Below are 19,102 nucleotides of genomic sequence, written 5' to 3' on the forward strand. Positions count from 1 at the left end.
ATGCAAATATACAAAAGGTTTTCATTTACTAAACATGACAAGGTATGAAACGAACATTTGCGATGAACTGGATACGAATTGGACTTCGAACCATTATATGGCATAACAAGAATTTGTAAATAATCGTTACAAATGAATACCAAAAGTATACCAATTTTTATTTCATATTCCTTAAATTAATCTGAATTTACATTCCTTTGTAGGTTATATTAATAGCACTTTATTACAATAATTAGTAATTACAAACATTCAGTAATTAATAAGATATACCACATTGAATAATTATTAATAAAACTATTTAGTGATTTAGATATATTTACACCGTTTATATTTCTATATCTATCTTACTATAGGACACAATATTTATAAACGTCCAATTTTATGCAGTACAAAAGTTTTAAGTTATACTTAATATTACACATAATTAGCAACGGTAACTCAACTATAAATGACCTGTAGATCAGCACGTGGATGAAATAGATCAGTGAACCGACTCGCAGATCAGCTCAGTACCTACGTAGAGGTATGATTTGAGTGAGCTGTGACTTAACGAACAGATCGCGGCTCATTGACACCTACAGTTATGTACTTCGCGTTGAGCTCCGAGCTAATTTGTGTTAAGCCGTATTTCAACGGTTCAAGACTATGTGAACTGATCTGTTGAGCCAGTTTAGATTGATTTACTAACGTCTAGTTAGAATAACAATTATGTTTTAATATAGAAGTTTTGCTCGCGACTTCTTCTGTGTGAAATTTAAAAAAAATTACTCAGTGGTAACATATGGTAGCTTTTTAATGGTGCATTTTTAAAATCGGTCCAGTAATTTTTGTGTTAGTTATTGAACTATTACTATTATGTATAACTATTATGTATTGACATACAAAAAATCAAATCTTTCCTTTTTATAATAACAGATTAGATAAGGTATGTTTTAAATTAAGGCATAACTTAAAAACAGAGTTGAAAATTTTGTACTGAATAAATAATTTTGATTTTGATTTTAGTATGAGAATTATATTTTCCAATATAGAGAAATATGACCGATTTCAATTCCATCATCATCATCACCAGCTCACTATACGTCCCCACCGAGGGGCTCTGAGCCTACCCTAATAAGGGTTGACTAGGCCATAGTCAACCACGCTGGCCCACTGCGGGTTGGTTGACTTCACACACATAACTTTGAATTTCGTCGCCGATATGTGCAGGCATCACGATGTTTTCCTTCACCGTAAGAACGTCGAGTAAATTTCAATTCGAAACCTTTAAATTCATTAACAATGTACAAAAGTAATTACATACAATGATCTAAATCCTTATCGAAAATTGAATTGATATTATTTATACATTGTGAGTTCAGTCACAATTTTAAGTATTTGTATTATATGCATTGAATTTGATTTTGGTCGAGCGTTTTCATGAATACAATACTGGTGATGGACAAAGGTTGAAAAAGTATTCGTTTAATCGCTTGTCCCACCACTGGCTGATAGTCTCAGATAGCTTAAAAATGACTTCACTGTCAAATAAGATAACAAAATCCGATATTTCCTTCACATATTTTACACGTTGGATTGTTATTAGACAATTTACAAGTGACGTCATCTTAAGCTATCTGAGCCTCTATCAGCCAGTGATAGGACGGGCACTTAAAGTTATAAATACAAATATCACTAAAATTATTTTTATATGAAACAGTTGGTGTTGACGTAAAACATTTGTTGTGGAAAGTAATTTTATTTTATTATAGGTATAATACATATATTTTTATTAATTTATTCAAGTATGGATTTACATTTCATTTCGGTGCATATATTAAAAATGTAATGTCATCGATTCGAATGAGTAATCGACTTGTCATAGCGGTACCTGCCCTATAAAATGGCGAAGTATACATAATTACATTAATAGAATAAATCTAACTAAAAATCTTTCGTATAAAATAGTAATATATGAAGTAAGCGAGGAGGGAATACAGGACGAACTGCACCGCTTTGTCCAAAAAGTAAAGCCTGAAATAAAAATAAATATATTATTAATATCTTCCGCAGGTATAGTAGTCTTCATATATCTTAGCCACTCTGAACGTTAAGAAACGCAGTGCGCAGATGGCTCGGAGCCGCCAAGATATTTGAAAAGAACCGTAGCCAACACAACTTTATGTTATTCTATAAACCATGACAGGAATCGAACCTACGTCCATATGATCCGTATATTGTAAGCTTAACTCTTAAGCTACTGGTGTTTATCATACTTACTGTTTTTGTAACCTCCTCGCTTGTGGCAATGTAGCTGGGTCTTCTTTGCAGCAGTACTCACGAGCCCCTTTTATATAATTCCTGATGTATTTACTCCAGTTCACCAGCTGCACAAAATATTATATACGTAAAATAATACAAAATACATTAAATTTGATCAAAAATATAGTTATTTAAACAGTCTAGATTCTTACGAATTTTAAATCACGTATTGTGGAAATACAAAAATGTATAAAAATCTAACTATAATAAGGAAATAAGGTATTTGAATTATATGCTAAATTGTCTTTTATATGTAAAATACTCACGTCCATTTGCTAGTTATATGTAAAGTTATTTAAGGTAATTAATGTACTGTTATCTCTGTTTTTTAAGATAATTGAAAGGACACGAAATAATTTAGTAAAATAGAATTAGCACGTCAGAAACTGAAGCATACAAAGAGCCATCTTAAGCGTAACTTAAGCATGTGTATTATGTATTGCTAAATTTTCCACTGTACTTGAATTCGTGACACATTAAATCCTGAAGCATGCTTCTGAAAAATGTGCCAACTTAAGTGGGCATGTGTTGCTTTTTACGCTGTACTTTTTGAACTCATACTTACATTCATATCTGTATAAAAGGTTTCATTGTCTTGTTTTGATATCTTCTCTCGTAACGACACGAAGTAATCGTTCGTGAAGAACCACTCCTTTGTTGTGTAATACTGGAGCACTTCCAGACCGTAGTTGACACGCTTCTGTATTTTCACCATACTGTAAACACGGTTTATAAATAGTAAGAAATAAAAAGTATATTTCAGACTACACACGGTTGTCACGATCCGTGTACACAGTTCATTAGCATGCATTAACTAAATAAGGAATACTAACAATGATCTTCGCGAAGTTACGAACAGTATTCATGGAATTAATTGATGTTACGTATTATGATTTAAGGATGGGAATATGCCAGTTGCTGACACACTTGCATGTCAGCTTGCATGTGTCGTGTCGAGTTAGGCTTCGACAGGGTTCGATCTTGTCACTGACGCATCTCGCCTCATATGTTCTTTTCAAATTTTGTTTTTTCTATGTTGTCTTAAGTAAACAAATTAAACTTACAAAGTTTTCTTCCCCATGAGGAACATTAGCAGGTCAACGAAGTATGCTGGTAGGAAGTGGGTAAAGAAGAGAGCTATGAGGTGCTGTATGCGGGAACTCTTCGGCGAACCGCCCGGGTACCACAGGCACACCGAGAATGGGAACTCCTGCACGTGTACTCGACCTGGAAGTTATAATAGGCTTATGCAGGTCACACACGTTAAGTTACCTATAGGCACCTAGTGTGTGTGTGTGACAAAACTGTACAATTTTGTGTACTATGAAAATAGGTTATACCTGCAAGATTAAAACCGTCAAGCAAAACCTAACGTGTGTGGAACGCATTAACTTTCGTCAACGGCTTCTTTATCAAAAGACTGTAAAGATCTCCTCAAGACGAGTTAGAATATCACTAGATTAAAATTAAAAAAATAATTACCCATGTCGAGCGCGCGGCCCCAAGTAAGGGGGTTAATTCCTGACTGTGTGACATTGCATACTATGATTTCCTTTGGTCTGTAAATTTATTATTTATAAATATAGATTATTAAAGGTACAAGGTAGCTTTAATTACACATATTTTTAACTGAAACTTTTGTTAGTTTAAAGACGAAAGGTAAATAAACTAAGGCATTCTCATCATTATGATTCCATCGATAAATTAAAACAAATGCTATCTCACATTTATAGGAAAAAAATCAACACTTCATAGGCGTGAATTGTCATTGAAACATTACAAATATGTCAACTTTAGAGCACACCGTTAACTAAACTATCGCAAAAATGTTTGATTTCTATGAGCTTATATGGAGCGCACTACTCTTTTAGTTTTGCAACTAAACAGTTGAAGGCTGCGAAACAATTGACAATCGCACAATAGTTGTGCGATATTTGTTAATAGTATACGCGATCTTAAATATGCTCGGTCGTCATCACAGTTTCTTATCTGTCTTTCGAACTACCTGACAAAGACTTACATCGCATCTGACATTCCTTTTCCTGGGATTTGACAGGAAGATTTAGTTCTATACTTACTTTTCTATGGCAGTGACATACGCTAGCAGTATACATCCATTGACGGCGATATCCACAGGGACGATGTCCGCAAGATATGTATCATTGAGATGCATTGTGCGTATTACACCTGGAATTAATAAAACGACCGATTAGAAAAATTTAATCTATGGTTTTCTGGCTCCGAAGGATCACAGTCTATGTTCATGATTCTTGCAATCTCTACTCTGTACTGTTTTTCAAGATGGATGATGTTATGCATTAGTTTCAATCATGTTTAATATAAAAAGGATATGGAGTTTGGTTTATGTTCTTACCTTTACCCGCACCGACCAGTAGACCTGTAGGCCCATTCATGTTGTCCACCCATCCCGGCAAAGGCTCTTTGTGTGCGGCAGATACTGAAAAATTCATTTTATTGTGTAATTAAATATGATTTTTAAATGTTAATTTGCGGAATAACTTTTCTAGTCATTAAGAATCTTCTAGAGTGAAGTACACTTTATAATCAGTAACGAAGTGAGTAGATTGTTTTTCTTGAATTTAATGCTTTTATATCTATTTATTTTTATAACAATTTGAACTTACCAATAGAGGGCCGAGCAATAGCGATGGGAAATTTTCCTACGTGTTGGGACACCAGGTCTTCAGTCAAAGATTTCGTGTACGCGTAAGTGTTTGGTTGTGGTTCGATTAATCTGTAATATCAAATAAATAAATAAAAATAACATATTCTAGAAGGCACTATGGAGTTTTTCCGCACATACCTCTGACGTCATAATCTACGCTATATGTAATGTTGCCGAAATGTTGCCATACTTTGAAGGAAGTATAAAGACAGGTTGCGTTCTGTACTTCAATAGCGTTAACATGTTGAAGCTTAGACATATTAAATCAAAATACATATTTAATTGGTGTTCTTATAGCATAGATCAAGAGCTTTGTAAACGATAGCAAGTCACAATGCAATTAAAATTAACTTAGTAAAAACCGTTTTTTTTTATTAAAAAAAATGTTAGAAAAAGAAACTGCAGGTTTTAGGTTGTCTATTGCATGTTCATTATATGACGAATCGTAACCGTGTTAAAAGTTTTGATGCAATATTTGGTTTTCAAACATATATAGTTTACATAGGAGCCATCGAAATCGTACTTGGGAGTCAGGTGTCTGAGTAGGTCGTCATCCATCCATTCCACGCACTTTATGACGTCTTGCGGTCGGTGGGGGGCAGGATACAGCCGCTCCTCCAGCACGGGCAGCTCGCAGCGGCAGTATGACGTCGACACGTGGAGGAACACCTGCAAATATTAATGATCTATTACGTCATAAGTCAATAAAACGTGTCTGTCATTTGTATGACAGTTGCGAATAAGAGTCGCTCGGCAACCTTACATATAGAAACTATCATCCGTTTGCCCTTATCCCTTACGGAGGGTCGGCACATAATGAGCTGCTCTTCCATACATCTCTATCAGCCGTCATATCTGAATCCACTCCTTTCTTATGCATATCCTCTTTCACACAATCCATCCATACTTTTTTCGGTCTTCCTCTTCCTTTGTAGCCATCCACATTCAATCAAACTTACATATAGAAATAGTAGTATACTTATTAGAGTGGGCGCACAACTTTGACTAAACTATCGCACAACTATTGTGTGATTGTCGATTGTTTCTGTTTGTATTATAATAGTTTAGGTGCACATCTACAAATTGAGTAGTGTGCCCATCTCCACATAAGCTCATAGGAATCAAAGCAAGACTAAACAGTTCTGCAGATTAAACAGATAGTTTAGTCAAAAATCTGCACACGCTCTTGATAGTTTGATGGACTAAAAGTCTTGACTTAAATATACAGTTGTGATATTCTGATAGTAAGGTATACCTCCAGCTTCTTCATTCCTGCTGCTAATTTCAATACTTTCATTGTGCCCTCAGTATTCATTGCGACCGCGTCACGTATGAACATGTCGAATCTGAAATTAAAGAAGAACAAGCACTTGTATATTACTAGGAGCAGCTAATCAAGAAGCATCAACTATATATCAATCCACTGCTGGCTAGCCTTATCTAATAACTATAAAGTTTATAATTACCTCACACAAGCGGCGCAATGGAATATAATCTGACATTCTCTCTGCAGCTCGTCCCAGTCCGCTATGGACATGCCCAATTCATCCTGTAAAATGTCACCTGGCACCACTTGCAGTTTGTCCAACACTTTCGGCGACATGTCTTGCAATTTGTCGAATATCTGGAATAAAAAAAATCGTAACCAAAGTGTCGGATGAAAGAAGATTGCATGAGTAGAGATATCTGTGTGGTGTGACGCTAAGGCATAATGTTCAGAACTAAAATATTGGAGAAATTATGACAGTAGCATCAGTACGAGGTAGAAATTGAGAAGCAAAAGGTTAGCGCTGTATGGACATATCCGGAGAGATGCTCGTCTTCTCCCCTGCTTTATCCTACTCCCGTAGGGTCGGCGCACCGGGATTTCGTCCTCCAAACAACTCTATTATCCGTCATCTCAGTCATCACTCCCTTCTTATGAGAAGCACATAATTAATTTAGATATAGTATTGAACGTGGTTGACTTAAATGCAGAGGATGGCCAAAGATAATATGGATAGATTGCGTGAAAAAGATCTGCTTAAGAAATGAATAAAATTAAATAATTATGCGTAATAGTGATGTGTTGTGGTAGTGTGCTAACATTTTATAGAGAAAAGTGTTGGGGGATTACATAGTAACTAATTTACTTACTCTGTAATTAATAAAACTTTCAAGACGCTCTTTAGTGCCTTGTCCTTTCTTGGGTCGCATCAACAAATATATCTTTTCAATTTCTGGACAACACCGTAAGAGTTTTTCTATCAGAACCTTTCCCATAAATCCCGTGGCTCCGGTGATGAAAATCTTTTTGCCCGCGAAGAATTCAGATACGCCAACAGATGGCGCCATCGTGATGGTTTTTTACTCTGGAAATAAATTGTACAATAAGCATAGCAAATTATTTAAAATATTAAAATAAACAATTAATTAGACAAAAACACCATAAAAAATCTTTATAAGATTCCATGAATAACTTAGAAGCGCCAATATTTTTAGTGGTCATGTCATTGTCATTTCATAACATCATGACCTGCTAAGTTCGAAACCCGAGACAATTGACGTGAATCTTATTCAAACGCAAGACGGGGGATATTTGCATACTTTTATTAAGGACAGAGAGGTGAAACTGAAGAGGCATTTTCTTTTCAGGTCATCCCTTCCCGGATTGTCCTCTCTTCCCTTCCGTTTGTCACAACTAGTGGGATGGATAGTACTACAGTTGGAAGACAAACTTAACTTTCTTTTTTTAAAATTGACTTCTATACACTGGGAAATTCGGACATGTTAGTTAATAATTTTTTAGTAGATTATGTCAGAAAGATTTACTTAAAACGTCCTTACAGAGGTCCCTTTCCTAAATAGTATTTGACCACGAAGTCGGCAATACGATATGACCCTGCCTCGGGTAACACTACATGGCGTAACTAAAGCCTTGGCATTTTTGTCATCGCAAAACACTTTTACATTTTATAGATTGAATATAAACGACTCAATCAATGCTGCTGTTACCCGTTAATATTGTATTAGGAACATTACAACCATATCCAGATTAGACAAGAGACATGCGACTTATCTAAGAATATTCCTATCGAATTGTGTGTAAGTAAAACTTAACAATTCCAACGAGAAAATTAAAAAGAAATATAAGCGGATTTACGGGTAATAGCTAGTATTTTATAAACAGGAAAAAATACAAGTACCAAAGTAAATTAATTTCATGAATCTAATTAGAATGAATATCACGAGTTTTAAATAGCACTACAGTACTTTAATGCAAATTAACCTCGAGTTTAAATTTTAGGTGTGTCTCGAACATGCGATGGACAACGAATAATTAAAAGAAATCAGTTAATAAAACAATTTTCTTGCGATTTGGTTTGTTTTAGTTACTCTTCATTTTAAATATTAACTTTCCAATAGTTACAAAATAATTTATATTTGACTATTGAATTTAACTGTGTAGGTGAGCACAAATTAAATAATTTTGTCGATGACGTTACCTTCGCAGTAATTCGTGGTAAGCTCTGTTGATTAAGAACGCGCGCACATGTGATTAAACTATCGCACAACCTATTAGTCGCGCTTCGATTCGTATAAGGTTATATGAAGGTGCACATACCATTCGATCTTTACTTGTGCAACTAAACAGTTGAATTGGCTGCGAAACAATCGACAATCGCACTTCAGTTGACAGTTTGGTCAAAGCTGTAGCTCTAAAAGTACAAGAGGCTATGAGATGACCAAGATAATATCTTATTTATTACACTATGCATGTATTGTAAGACGTCGTTTACATATTAACACATCTTGAGATTATAAATAAGGCGGAACTTGCGTTTTCCTTGAAGTCTTACATTATGTACTAATGATATAATTCTTACATCAGACTATTTTCTATTTTAATACGTTTTTAATGCAAGAAGGAAGATTTTTTATTTGGTATAGCGCGGCCCTCTTAATCCCTAGTGGGGTGAACAGAGCTAGAGCAGAGAAAAAAAAGCTTTTGTGGATAATTAAGTTAATTTAAAATAAGCAACTGTGTTTTTACAATTCACAATAATTAATCGAAAATGAGATAGCAATTTCTTAGTATGGGAATTCGATTAATATTGAATTCTTTATTTCTTAGATTTTCTTATAATTTTACTAAAAAAACATCCTTTTCGTTTTTAAAAAGGGGGTCCCCCTTCTCTTCTCCTAATATTTTTATTATAGAAATTATTTAAAGCGAACCTTAGTACGAACAAGTATTTAAATTCGCTGTACATAAAAATTGCACTAAATTTAGAATCACGTATAAAATCTATTGCATTTATTCATATAAACGTGAATTATTTATGCTATACAAATTTATATTCACAAAAATGCACTTTTGCTGGTTAAAGAAAATGTGACTACTTACTAGTTTTCACAAGAATTTACGTCAATTACTTTGTATGATTACCTTTAAATACCTGAAGTTTCAAATTTAATATCGGGGTTATAAATAGCATTGGGTACCTACTATCTATTATATTTTATTATTAGGCTGTTTACATGTTACTGTTGACTGATAATGTTCAAGTTAGAAAACAAAAATGGGATCCACCTGCAAGCATTACCTTTCGGGAAAAAAAGAATTATCAAAATCGGTTCACTAGCAGCAGAGTTATGCCGTAACACACAGACGAATTGAGTACCTCCTTTTTTTGGGAAATCGGTCAAAAAAGAGCATATCACAAAAATATACAAAAACATGTTTTTGATTTTTTTTTTTACTATTTTTTCCCAATTAGTAAGAACACAGTACTCGACATTAGATATTTTTTAAATTGATGAAAAAAACAGGCTTTAAAGATACTGTACATAATAATACTGCAATCCTATTTATGCATTGTCCTATCTTATAGTAGGTATTTAGACATTATTGTAGATTATATTATTAAAGTGATTTATTAGTTACGGCCATTAAAAATACATCATAACCTTGTTAATATAATTCAAGACAGAAATAGTTGTAAACAAATCATATCTATTTATTTTAAATTACGTATAATGTTCATATAAAAAATCACACGTTATTTTATGACCATTATAGTTTAGTATTGTGTACACTAGATGGCGTTATTTACAATCAACAAATCTCCACTAAAGATCATTCCAAACGAAATTTAAAAAGATTTAAAATTAGAAGGTAGTTAATCAAAACCTCGACGTCATATGACACTTCACCGCCAGTTCAAGAAAAACAAAAAAACAAAAACCCAGACATCCATACATAAAATATAAATAATTACTCTGAAAAAACGTTAATCTGCTTAACTTTAAAGTGTCTTCCCGCCGAAATAAGAAGTAATTGTGCTATGCAAGTGTTTTTTAAATGTTTTATGACTTGGATTGATTCGAAACCACAAGAATTAGCAGCGAACCAATCTTCGCTTTATATCTGTCACATTGATGTCCAATTAGAGGTATACCTGGTATACAACAACGCAGTAATGACGTCGTTTGCGGGTTTTACCAAAGGTATACAAAATTTCCTTATCATTTCTAAAGACGGTTTTTTCTAGCAATTCTCTTTAATGATCAACAAAATGAGATCCATAATCTTGGATTAACCGGCTCTTTTGTTAGCACGAAGGTTTATTCAACAGTTTTTTGTGTTAAAGATTTAATACGCTGATTCCATGGGTTGTTGTACTTTGATATTTTGCTAATTAATTTTAAATAAAAATAACTGACGATTCTAACTTGTAGCACATTCCAGAACAGATAACGAAAAAATACTTCTAATTTTAAATCAGTCAATCAATTTATGTTGCAGGTGAAATGGAAAACATAAACATACCATTGATCTTTTAAAAAGGATAGGTCAATCCTTGAAATTAACAGTTTTAACTTCGTTCCAAACGCTGTTGATGTTACTGAAAGGTAATTTTGTTTATTCTCAGTTCGGTATCCACCACCACAACCGTCAGTGCCAAAATGGCGAAAATAAAATGGGAAACAAACCACTTCTTATACCACGCCTGTTTGGTAAGTACGAAAATATATTACCTTCATGTTAGTCGGACTTTGTAGTATATCTTCATTACCACTGCCGAAACATTCAAACAAAAGCACATCTAAATAAACCGAGATGTCAACATATACCATTGACAATAGAAACCGACCCTTATACCGTTTCGGTAGTTAAAGAATCGCGAAAAACACAATAACGTTTTTTTAATAAGGAATTAAATTTTATATTCGAAGATTGAGATTACTGTTTCCATATATATCATTTAATTATGCTAAATACTATGTACTGTCGCCGTACATACATAGTTCCACGAACTATTACGTATTTTAGACACGCCTGATGATACATAGCCCTAGACCTTGAAGTACATATGTACATGGACGAAACTGGTTTATTGTTATAACTGACCGCTATACAAATGTTTTTTTTAGTTAGCAATAATACAAAACAAATGAAATAGATAAAATACTCGTAACAAAGCAATTTAATTGTTTCTGGTGTAGATTTAATATTTTGATAAATATGTTCTTACGTAAATGACCGTATCCCGCGATTTAATTTTTTAAATCAACCAATCTGCAGTGTGTCCGAATTTTTTACTAAAGCTTAATCCCCAAGAGGTTTTCGTCCTCCACATATGTAACTCTATCCTCCGTTATCTCATCACTCCCTTCTTGATCACGTCTCAATCCAACAATCCATTCATCTCTTCCTAAGTCTACCTCTACCAGGGAAGTAGATCATTCTTTTTATTACCACAATTAAGTTGCAAAGTATGTAATGTTGAGTAGTAACTTCTCAGTTCCCACGACCATTGTTATGCATGATTTTAACAATGCCTTGAGTTAGGTTACGTACGGGAATAATCTAGATCACGATAGAACATGGGAATGATTTTTTTCTAGATTTAAATGTCGATTTCATAATAGCGAAAATTTATTATAATTTTGCATAACTCTAATAAACTCTTACAAGCCTAGTTATAGTTATCTATTGCTGAAAATATTTGTTAACGTTTAATGTCTTTGACTTTTTTGGATTAAAGAGTCTGTATCACTGATCTGTATAAATAGACAGGCGAGTTTAGTAAAAGACAGATTTTACTTTGTTCTGACTTCAACGCGTCTTTTAGCGTTAATGACAGTTAAGTGTACCACTATTATTATTTTTAAAACTCTTCACCGCGATCAAACACAACTATCAGTGCCAATATAGTGAAAATATAATAGACACAAAGTAGAGTATTGTATCGCCTGTCCATTTCTAGAAGTCGTAGGTTTGCATACTGCCACACCGTAGTAGCCATTAAGAATGTTGCAATTTTAATGAACAAAAAAGATGAGTTATAATTGGTCAGTATTATGCGGGAAACGTATTGTAACGTTTTGTAGAAAGGTTATGTAGACAAAATTATAATTATTTTAATATATGCAAATAATTTCTGTAATAGAATTACAAAATATTATTTAGCAGCAGAGCAGTTTGTAAATTATACGAAATAAAATCGAAACAGTAGTCGATTAAGTTGGAAATTATAAAATTTCATTTTTGAAATATTGATGTATAAAAACTGAACTAATTTTATACTTATGCAAATTATTGATGATTGGCATAAATCCTTAAGCAATTACCATGGACGTATGTGACGAAATGCTGACGAAACATGACGAAGGCTAACATTGAAACAGCAAACACTTGACACGATACACGGATATTGGCTTATTTACATGGTCATGGAGTGCATTTGCATTATCTTAAAACTCTTTAGAGAAGACGCACACCTTTGACTAAATTATCGCACAAATGTTGTGCGATTGTCGATTGTTTCGCGGTCTATTAAACTGTTGCAGAACCAAAAATCGACTAGTGTGCCTGCAATTAAACTCATAGGAAACTAAGCGCGACTAACCAGTTGTGCGATAGTTCAGTCAAAGGTCTGCCCTCTTACTACTCTTCAATTAATCTTCTTACTGCCACACTCAATGAAGTTAGTTAATCTTACGTCCTATTATTAATTAAATAATTGAAGTTCTTAGACTAAACCGCTGAATCTCGACTTGGTACAGATGTAGAACATAGTCTGGAAGAACGCATATGCTACTTACTATTTTTTTTAAAAGCGGAACGGGCGAGAACTAGTTGTTACAAATTGTTCTACTCATTTACTAATTGTATTCTAGTTGTATTAGTGAATGTATAATGTGTTTTTCCGATGTTATCGTGACGGAAATTCCCGCAGTAAATGACATGTTACGTATCTAATCGCTGTTTTTCTAGATTTTTAGACACATTAGTGAGAAAATACGTTCCACGCAAAATTAACATAATTGATTATCCATACTTAAGTATGAAAATAGATATCTATAATATTTTCAAGCATTGAATGAAAACAATTGAATTAAGTTTCTATAAAAACAAAAGAGAATAAATTTGATTTACATGGAATTTAAAATGTTATTTACAGAATAAAAAAACATGTTTTTATGTACCCATTATCTGTTAATTTAATTAGTCAAAACTTAATTTATTATAAAGGTCGTATATACATTTTAATATTTAACAACGCCGTGTTAGACCTCACAGAAGTCATGACGGTAGTCTAAAAAAATATTTAAAGCAAATATAGCCTTCATCATTCTTTATCTTCGCTTCGCAGTTTTTTCCGTGTGCAAATTAAAGTGGGCTTGTCACAATGAATCATGGAATGTTTATTTTTACTGGATGATACAGATTGATTCGTTAGCTTAGAATTATAAAAAATAAGTTAATCCTGCACACATAAGCTACATTTCATTAAAAGTCCGGCCAAAATTGGTCTAGCCTTTTCGGAGATAACCTTAAATAAACGAGGACTCGCGAAAAGACAGACGGAAAAGACGCAAACATAGTAATGTGAAATATAAATGCACACTACATTTTTCCAGCGATTTCGTTAGCACGCAACAAAAAAAGCTTAACAAGTAGCATTTGTGCCCTTACAGACTATGTTCTACAACTGTGTACAATTCCATCAAGATCTATTAATCCGTTTTGGAGAGATAACAAACATGATGATTACGTACAGAATCCAATAAACTGGAATAACCAAAACTCACTTTTAAAACATCTTTCATTCCTCATATTCTCTTTGTAATAATAGAGACGAAGAATATATGTTTCGGTATTGAAGCAGACGGTTGTAGATTCCAATGCGTATACAATTTAAGCATCCATACCTTTTAGAATTGCTAATTGTTGTTCCCTTATCCAAACATAGTCAACTGTAGGTTGCGCTTGTCTGTTGTAATGCAACAAAACATATTTAATGACACTTTCTATGTTAAGAAATAGCAAAGTCCAATAGCGTCTTCGTGCTTCACTGTCCAGTTTGTGTGTCAATGTCATCAAAATGATATTGTAATTTGTACGTCTAATTTGTATCATGGTGTGAATTTTACACAATGTGTTGTTAGGAGCTCGCTTTTTACCATATCATTATTATTAAAAAAATATACAGACGAATTCTTCTTCTTTTGGGAAGTCGGTCCAAAAGTGTTTACTGAGTTAAATATTTTGTCTTCATCGGTTGTTTTAGATAACTATTTTATTTAATTAGATTGAAAATTAGAATAAGAGCTGTAGAATTATTCACTGATTTAAAATTCAATTAAGCAAATTAAGGTAAGCATGACGGTATGTACGTTTTATTTTAGTTTTTTTTTAATTTATTTAAAGGTAACTTACAGCTTACAAAAAAATTTAACGTAGATTTGATAATAATAGTTTTAACTCACGACCTTATATTTTGTAATGTCATCTAAACCATTAGCCTGTTGGTGCAAAGTTTTCTACACTAGCGTGAGGTAAAGGTCTTTGACCTTAAGCGTAGTTTACATTGAAGACCTGTCAATTATATCATTCTTAATGCAAATTTTCAAAGGTTACTTTTTAGTAATTTTGTTATACAATTCAAATTTCAAATTTGTTTTACGGTTTTTACTTCCTGTAATAATCAAGCTACCATTTGTAGGCTGAGGAATTTCCAATATCTCGAGGTTTTAGATGGCAGAATTTAGAAGGCGTTTAATAGCGTATTAGGTAATGAAGATATTTTATTTTATGTTTGGAGTTTAAGGGTTTTTGTAAGAAAAAAAACGTCACAATTGTACAATTCGTTACAAGTAAATTTTTTCTTTACTTCCATCAAACTAATGTAAGAAGGTTGTGTAATTAACACATTAAAATAAATTATACAAATTCACATACGAAACTTGCAAAACTGAATTTACTTAAGTCGTTGCTAAATTACTTAAAATATTACAACAATCTCTATTGTGACCGGTTTGTGATTAGTTAGTAAAAAATGGTGTTATATTTTTCTAATGATTTAATATTCACCAAAAATGAAATATTTTATACATATACGTAAATCTTACTAATATTATAAATGCGAAAGTTTAGATGCATGGATGTTTGTTAGAGTTTGTAGCAATTGTTACGGATCTCGATGGTATTTAGCATTTTTTTTTATACCACGCGGATATATTGCGGGGCGGAAGCTAGTTGATTAATCTAAAATCTTTTACCGGAGTCTTAAGAATGATTTTATTCATATTTGAACGCAAAAAAAATAATGAAATTTATTCAAAATTTCAATTTCGATTGGAATAATATTATTCGTATCGAAAATTAATATACTTTTAAGTATAAGTATTTAAATACGTACATAATAAATTTATCCCACACGTGGACGTAGCCACGTGCGATTGCTAATGTTTTTGTAATTCCAAGGATTATGCGCGAAATCTTGTTAGCAAAATTTACAAGGCGTTAAATGGAACGAATTTAGCCGCAGGAAAAATAATTTAAATTATTAATTTATTTCAATTAGTAGTTGCTATTAATTATACTTTTTAAAATTGACCTTTTTAAATACAGGAAAAAATTAAGTGACAGAAATTGCAAATTTCTAACAAATCAGTTTTTAACTGACTCCCCAAAAGACACTCAAAAGGATTTGTCTGTATGATTTTTATATTTTTATTTTTGTTACGACATAACTACCCCTAGTGGACCGATTTTGGTAATTCTTTTTTTAACCGAAAGGTAGTGCTTGCAGGTGGGTCCCGTTTTTTGATTAATTTTTGGAGTCAAAGACTACGGCGTAGTTAAATAGTTTAGCTTAAAATCGTGTGACGAAAATTGAGTCCTATTTTGCTTACGTACTAAACTATAAGACTATAAGGGAGGTTTAAGTTATTCAAGGAATTATTTCGTTACTTTTTAGTGTATTTTCTTTTTGAGAATATTTTGTTTTTAGTGTATTTTTTTGTAAGTCGGTTTTGTTTTTTATTACTTTTTTTTGGTTTCCTTAAGCATTATCGTTTACATAAACTGGTTATTAAAATATTTGTACCTAACGTCTATTTTTGCGTAGTTTAGGTTTTAGTCAAATAACTAAAGTCTATCAGTGTTGCATACGTGCAACAAAATATTCACATGTGATCGATAATCATCTATACTATAAATACTATTATAATAAAGCGTAAACACACACTTTTTTGTTTCCTAAGATGTCAGCAATTATAGCATGTTTTTGAATAATTCTTTGTTTAATAAAAAGCCCTACACTTACGTAACGCTTTAGGCTATACATTTTCACGCCATTAAACTTAGGGGGTAAATATTTAGGATAAAATCCTAATGTGGGAAAGAGACCATAAGTTGCTACCAACATCAAGGAAGCAAAATTGCCATAGTAAGGTAATTGGGGTTTTGACATTTGCAATTGAGTTTGACAAATGTAAACAATGAAATAAAGTTTTTATTATAACATGCGGATGAAGCCGCACGGGAGCAGCTAGTGGATAATAAGGATGGATATTTGTTAGAAGGTATTGCCAGAACACTTAAAGATAAGAACACACAGAATTACTGATTTTTTTTTGAAAAATATATCTCTAATATTATATAAGGTCTTTATCTGTAATCACGATTTCACGATACCAAGTGATGTTACTTTAATGATCATTTTATTAGGTTTATTATTTTTATGTTAGTAATTTGCATGAATTACAAAAGAAAGAAGTAGCCCGTTATTAGTTGCATAAAATAAATATGACGGTTTATCAAAAAATTCGCATATTGCAACAACGTCGTACGATTCTTGTTTGGTTGTGCAACACTTGCCATTCAAGACCGTGTCACCTTGAAATAAGAGCTATAATTATATGAGCGGTTGTGCAATGGGAATTAATTAAATCTTTACAAACAATCTGCGTATGGTTTTTGGTGATAATTAGAACAATGTTATCTGTACACAAAACATCGATTATTTAGTATCAAAAAGGTCAAAATTATGTTTAATTTTTATGAGGGTGTTATAAAAAAAATAGCATAATAATTAAAATTTTAATTAATTTTAATTAAATAGTTTCTTATAAATTGTTTTTTTTTTTCATTAAAACATTTTTTTTAATGAACTTGTATAGTAATAACATATAATATTTAAGAATTAAAAAATATAAAAAAATAATCAAACAAACTCACCGTTAAAAGCTATCACACAATAATTCACACACAAAACTATTCGAAATAAACACGACACAAAGTTCGAAAAAAAAATCACATGACAATCGGTTCTTCCAACCGGTAACTATGACATCCCGACAGAGAATGGCGCACGATCTTGGTTTCGAGACTGAGAGAACAATCTGAAACTTCGCCTCGCCGTCTAATCGGCATGACTCAAAGAGACCCTAATTAATACCTTGTTTCCATCCATCATCGAAATTAACTAAACATATACAATTATCATTTAAAGTTACTATAAAATAATGGTAGCTTATTAATATTATAAATGCGAAAGTTTATGAGAGTTTGAAGCCTAAACTGCTGAACAGATCTCGACGATATTTCACATAGACGTAGAGGATAGTCTGGATGGAAGAACACATACATCCTTACAAATAAACGCGGTATAAAGATAAACTTATGAATAAATATAAATCATTTGTAGAAAAATTGTACAAATTTTGCTTATACTCGGTTTATTCCTAAATTTAGCTTTACACCGCGTTATTTGTCTGTTAGGCTGCTTACTTCTATTTTTTTTAATTCCACGCAGTAGAGTCTCGGTAAAAGCAAGTGTCGCATAATTGTGATACAAGTATTTTAACTAAAATTAATTTGGAATTATGCTTAAGTATTACATTAATTTTTGGTTTATGATATTAAACAAGGATACCATACCATATCTTTCCCATATTTTACCTTAACCTACTCGTAAAATATCTTATATGTTTGAAGTTTGTAGTTTACAGTTACTAATTACGTGTTACGTAATTTAGTTGCGTGTACACATCGGATGAGTGAAATTTATTGATTTTTTTTTCGGCGTCTCTTGCGAGGGTTGTGCAAGACGGATTCATCATTGTCACGACCATTACCATACTGGGAATGATTGCAAGCTTGTTAAACAACTTTGAACGAGTACGACAATGGGATGAACATGGACAGAAAAATATTCTGTATCGAATAACAATATGGTACTTACGTAACTACAAATATGAACCACTAGCTTTCGTCCGAGACTCCGTCCGCGTGGAATAAATAAAAACAAAAGTGAATAGCCTATGTGGTCTTTCAGACCATCCTTTACATCTATACCAAATTTCATCGAAATCCGTTCAGCCGTTGAAGTTACAAACTCTAACAAACATCCATCCATCCATCCATCTAAATTTTCGCATTTATAATATTAGTATGATTAAAAAAGTAAAAACTTTACTTAAATGTTCTTTTTTCAAACGCTTATAACGCAACGTCATCGCGTTACTTATAAAAAAATGCAGTAGGAACAGAAGAAATTTGTGTTTTTGACCTATGAATTTCAATATAATGAGAAGCTTGGGTAATTCAATCTAATTTACTTAGTGTAAAATATCGAATATTATAAAATTTCGTTGAGGAAAAATGTCACAAAATTATTTATTTATAGGTCAATGTCTTATACATTTCTCTTTCATCATCAGATGAATATCTCGTGAATGTTTGGCGGAATTTTGCAAACTATGCGATTGAAAAGTGACGCAAGGAATAATCAATCTTTATAATGTTTTATACGTTGTGCAAAATGTGAAAATATCAAA

General features: G+C 32.5%; 1 protein-coding gene across 1 annotated transcript; it reads right to left on the reverse strand.

Annotated features, from left to right (window-relative positions):
- Positions 1 to 1,626: 1,626 nt before the first annotated feature.
- On the reverse strand, positions 1,627 to 17,616 carry LOC106107154 (fatty acyl-CoA reductase 1). The gene is made up of 13 exons (XM_013287867.1): positions 17,502 to 17,616; positions 7,124 to 7,338; positions 6,454 to 6,611; positions 6,243 to 6,333; positions 5,511 to 5,656; positions 4,947 to 5,056; positions 4,676 to 4,759; positions 4,380 to 4,488; positions 3,784 to 3,860; positions 3,366 to 3,528; positions 2,867 to 3,017; positions 2,260 to 2,366; positions 1,627 to 2,013 (listed from the first exon to the last, which is right to left on the reverse strand). The coding sequence occupies exons 2-13, from the start codon at positions 7,319 to 7,321 to the stop codon at positions 1,920 to 1,922; spliced, it is 1,488 nt and encodes a 495-aa protein (XP_013143321.1). The 5' UTR covers positions 7,322 to 7,338; positions 17,502 to 17,616; the 3' UTR covers positions 1,627 to 1,919.
- Positions 17,617 to 19,102: the final 1,486 nt, after the last annotated feature.

This window comes from Papilio polytes, unplaced genomic scaffold (assembly GCF_000836215.1).
Source record: "Papilio polytes unplaced genomic scaffold, Ppol_1.0 DF822067.1, whole genome shotgun sequence".
Taxonomy (NCBI): domain Eukaryota; kingdom Metazoa; phylum Arthropoda; class Insecta; order Lepidoptera; family Papilionidae; genus Papilio; species Papilio polytes.